Source organism: Eulemur rufifrons, chromosome 7, assembly GCF_041146395.1.
Source record: "Eulemur rufifrons isolate Redbay chromosome 7, OSU_ERuf_1, whole genome shotgun sequence".
In the NCBI taxonomy this organism is placed as follows: Eukaryota; Metazoa; Chordata; class Mammalia; order Primates; family Lemuridae; genus Eulemur; species Eulemur rufifrons.
This window is the reverse complement of record NC_090989.1, coordinates 47,336,371-47,340,198: the sequence shown is the minus strand read 5'-3', so window position 1 is coordinate 47,340,198 and position 3,828 is coordinate 47,336,371. Positions and strand designations below refer to the sequence as shown.

The 3,828-nt window shown below is 40.5% G+C and overlaps 1 protein-coding gene across 1 annotated transcript; it reads right to left on the bottom strand.

Annotated features, from left to right (window-relative positions):
* Positions 1 to 1,860: 1,860 nt before the first annotated feature.
* LOC138386251 (putative protein ARB2BP) lies at positions 1,861 to 3,435 on the bottom strand. Its single transcript, XM_069472553.1, has one exon. The coding sequence runs from the start codon at positions 2,950 to 2,952 to the stop codon at positions 1,861 to 1,863; it is 1,092 nt and encodes a 363-aa protein (XP_069328654.1). The 5' UTR covers positions 2,953 to 3,435.
* Positions 3,436 to 3,828: the final 393 nt, after the last annotated feature.

The following is a 3,828-nucleotide window of genomic DNA, read 5'->3' as shown; positions in this document are numbered from 1 at the left end:
TGTGAGCCAAATAATCCTCTTTTCTTTATAAATTACCCAGGCTCAGGTATTCCTTTATAGCAACACAAACAAACCAAGACAGACCATATATAAACATAGAGCTTTGATCCACAACCTCCAGCAACTCTTCCCAGTAAGTCAATCCCTTATCTACAATAAACCTAGTATTTTCTCAGATACTCTCTCTTCTCTTCACTGTGTCCTCCCATGACAGAAGGGGCAAGAGAGCTCTCTCCTTTTTCATAAGGGCACACTAATCCCATTTATGAGGTTTGAGCCCTTATGATCTAATCACACTCCACTTCTAAATACCATCACATTGGGGATTAAGTTTCAACATAAGAATTTTATGGGGCAAGGAGAGAGTAAGGGACACAAACATCCAGTATATAGCACTCCCAGAGCAAAGATATAACCAACAACTGAGTTGAGCTACTTTATTTTTAGCCTGCTTAGTCCAATTTTAGCAAGAATCCTGTTGAGTCAGTTTAGTGACAACCCTCCACCCTTGGTATCTAATAACCTTCAATTATCTGATCAAATTTCTCACACTTCACCCATGTTATCTTATCACCTGGCCTGCCGTCAGCAAGAATCCCCCTTAACCCTGATGTTTCCTCTCAGTGATTTTTCATCCACTGACCCCCACCCTGTTCCTTGGCTATAAATCCCTAGTTGTCCTTGTATTCAGAGTTTAGCCCGATCTCTCTCCCCTACTGCAAATCTGCTGCTACAGTAGACCTTCACTTTTTTTTTTTCCTTTTTTTGGAACAGGGTCTTGCTCTGTCCTGGGCTAGAGTGCAGTGGTGTCATCACAGCTCACTGCAACCTCAAACTCCTGGGCTTAAGCAATCCTCCTACCTCAGTCTCCAGGGTAGCTGGGACTGCAGGTGTGTGCCACCACACCCAGCTAGTTTTTTCTTTCTATTTTTTGTAGAGATGGGATCTTGCTTTTGCTCAGGGTGGTCTTGAACTTCTGGCCTCAAGTAAGCCTCCTCCTCAGCTTCCCAAAGTGCTAGGATTATAGGTGTGAGCCAACATGCCCGGCCCAGTGGCCCTTCTTAAATAAAGTCTTCCTTACTGTCTTTAACAAGTGTCATGAATAATATTTTCCTGAATACTACTCCCCTCTCAATCGTTCAGCTCCAGCTGAACTGGACTTCTTTCTCCTGCCTTCACATCTTTGCATAGCTGTTAATTTGCCTATGACTTTGTTCTCCTAGCTAACTACTATTGTTCTTCCAATGAAACATAATTTTCTCAGGGAAATATTCCCTGACCCCAAGGCTGGTTAGCACTCATGCTAGATATTCTATGGCACCCTTTCCTTTTTAACACTCTTCACATTTGTAATTTCTTTTTCATTGTAAACTCTGTAAAGATAAAGACAATACTGGCTTTGTTTGCTACTGTGTCCTCCTCAAATATTAGTTGAATACATGAGTGAACACACACATACAAGACCAACAAATTTAAGCAAAAGAACATAAAGAATGAAATTAGCTTAATTTTTATGTTCACTTCTAATTTTATTATGGTATTGATATAGAAATTAAAGATTGACTTGATATTTAATTTTTATCAACTGCAGGTTTGGTGTCATTATATTAAACCATAGCTCTTCAAAAGAAAGGTCTTCACACTTGACTAATACTATAAAATATTAACGATGGCACTGACTTCCTAGCTCATCAATATGCTACAAAAGAGAATATGTTCACTTTTTAAAAAAAGTAATAAATCAAACCACAAGCCACAACATAATATTGTTGAGCTGGAAGTATTTTTTTTTCCCTCCAGCATCTGTATTAGCAAAGTTTCAGGGGGACAAAAAAAATCTTAGATGACAAAAAATGTAGCTTAAGCCCTGTGCTTTCTTTTTGTGGAGCTTCTAGTTACTGTTGGCATTTGTGAGAAATCAATAGTTGTTTTGGCTTTCAAAGCCTTTTTAAAGTATTTAAAAATGGACTGAAGGCTAGAGGAAGGGGCTAAGTTGTATTTTTCTGTGCCAGCAGAAACCATAGGAAACTCCTTTTTCAAAATGGTAGCTTCAGGTTTATCCAAAGGCTCAGGACTTGTCACCCATTCACGGCAGTGGTGCTTTATCCATGCTAATAATTGTACGTCACTTCCCAGCTGGTGTCCTACATGATGTTTGGAGTCAATAAGTGCAACAGCATATACTTTGCTCATCACTTCCCACTTTCTACGAACAAGTAAGTCCATGAAAACCAAGCCTCCATAACCATGTACAATGAAGGCAACATCCTTGCCTTCAGTCTTTGAAATGAAGTAATCCCATATGTAAGCCATGTGTTCTTCAGGAGTGTTGCTGTATCTTTTTGGAATGCATTGGGGAGGATGCTGAAGAGAGAAAAAGCTCTCAGCTTGAGCCATTTTTTGGGAAGAGGACTCAGTATTTTTATTTTGTGTTAAAATCCCATTCCACTCTTTTTCCGTATTTAGGTCCATAAAATTGTCATTGGGGTTTAGCACAATTACATCATAATGTGCCTGCAATGCCATCTGAATACACGGTATCTGACTTCCATGTTGGAGACCATGATGTATTATTGCCTGCTGACTCCACTGACCAGCTCGGAAGACCCCATGGTCTTGAAGAAGGACAAGAAGAACAGAATGATAATTTGTTAATGCTCTCTCACTCATGAAAAAGAAGCTTCTTGGTTCTTTATCAGCCTCTGGTGGGATATATACTTTTTGTAATTTGCACACTTTTTCCAAAAGCTCATAAATGTATTGTTCAAGCAAATGGCCAAGGGCCTGGTAGCGCTTGCTATTTCTCTCAAGGACATTTTTATAATAGTTAAAGACAAAAGGCCTTTGTGTCTCAGTATGTCTCAATTCAGCGTTTTCATTGAAGTCATATTTAAGTTCTTCTAGTAAGTCAGATTGTTCAATAAATTTTTGGAAGCTTAGCTCCTGAGTCATTGGTAGCCACTGAAAGTAAAAAGAGCAATCAGTGTTAGAAAAAGTAAAATAAAAATTTCAGTTTGTCAAATTCTTCCAGTGGGACATCATGCTAAATTAAGGACTTCAGGAAGACATTAATCTTTTAAACCATGGTAAAGACTTTTTTTTTTTTGAGAAAGAGTCTCGCTCTGTCACCCAGGCTAGAGTGCAGTGGCATCATCGTAGCTCAGGGCAACCTCCAACTCCTGGGCTCAAGTGATCCTCCCGACTCAGCCTCCCTGGTAGTTGGGACTGTAGGTGTACACCACTGTGCCCAGCTAATTTTTTCTATTTTTAGTAGAGATGGGGTCTCGCTCTTGCTCAGGCTGGTCTCCAACTCCTGACCTCCAGCGATCCTCCTGCCTTGGCTTCCCAGAGTGCTAGGATTACAGGTATGAGCCACCACACCCGGCCTACGGTAAAGACTTTAACTCAAAATAATTGTGAATGATACAAAGTAGTGAGAGATTTAACTCAAAATAATTGTGAATGATACAAAGTAGTGAGAGACTGAATATATGAAGAGACAATGGACAGACCATGCTATGGTTTGGGTATGGTTTTTTTAGCTCTGCCAAATCTCATGTTGAAATTTGATTCCCAGTGTTGGAGGTGGGACCTAGTGGGAAGTGTTTGGGTTGTGAGGGCAGATCTCTCATGAGTGGCGTGGTGCCATTCTCACGGGAGGAGTAAGTTCTCACTTTTAGACCCTACAAGAACCAGTTGTTGAAAAGAGCCTGGTACCTTCTCTGCTCCCTCTCTCTTCTTTTTCTCTTCCTCTCTTGCCACGTGATCTCTACATGCTGGCTTGCCTTCGCCTTCTGCCATGAATGCCAGCAGCTGGAAGCCCTCATC

Coding starts and splice junctions, on each gene's coding strand:
- LOC138386251 (XM_069472553.1), bottom strand. CDS start 2,952: ATGACTCAGGAGCTAAGCTTCCAAAAATTTATTGAACAATCTGACTTA.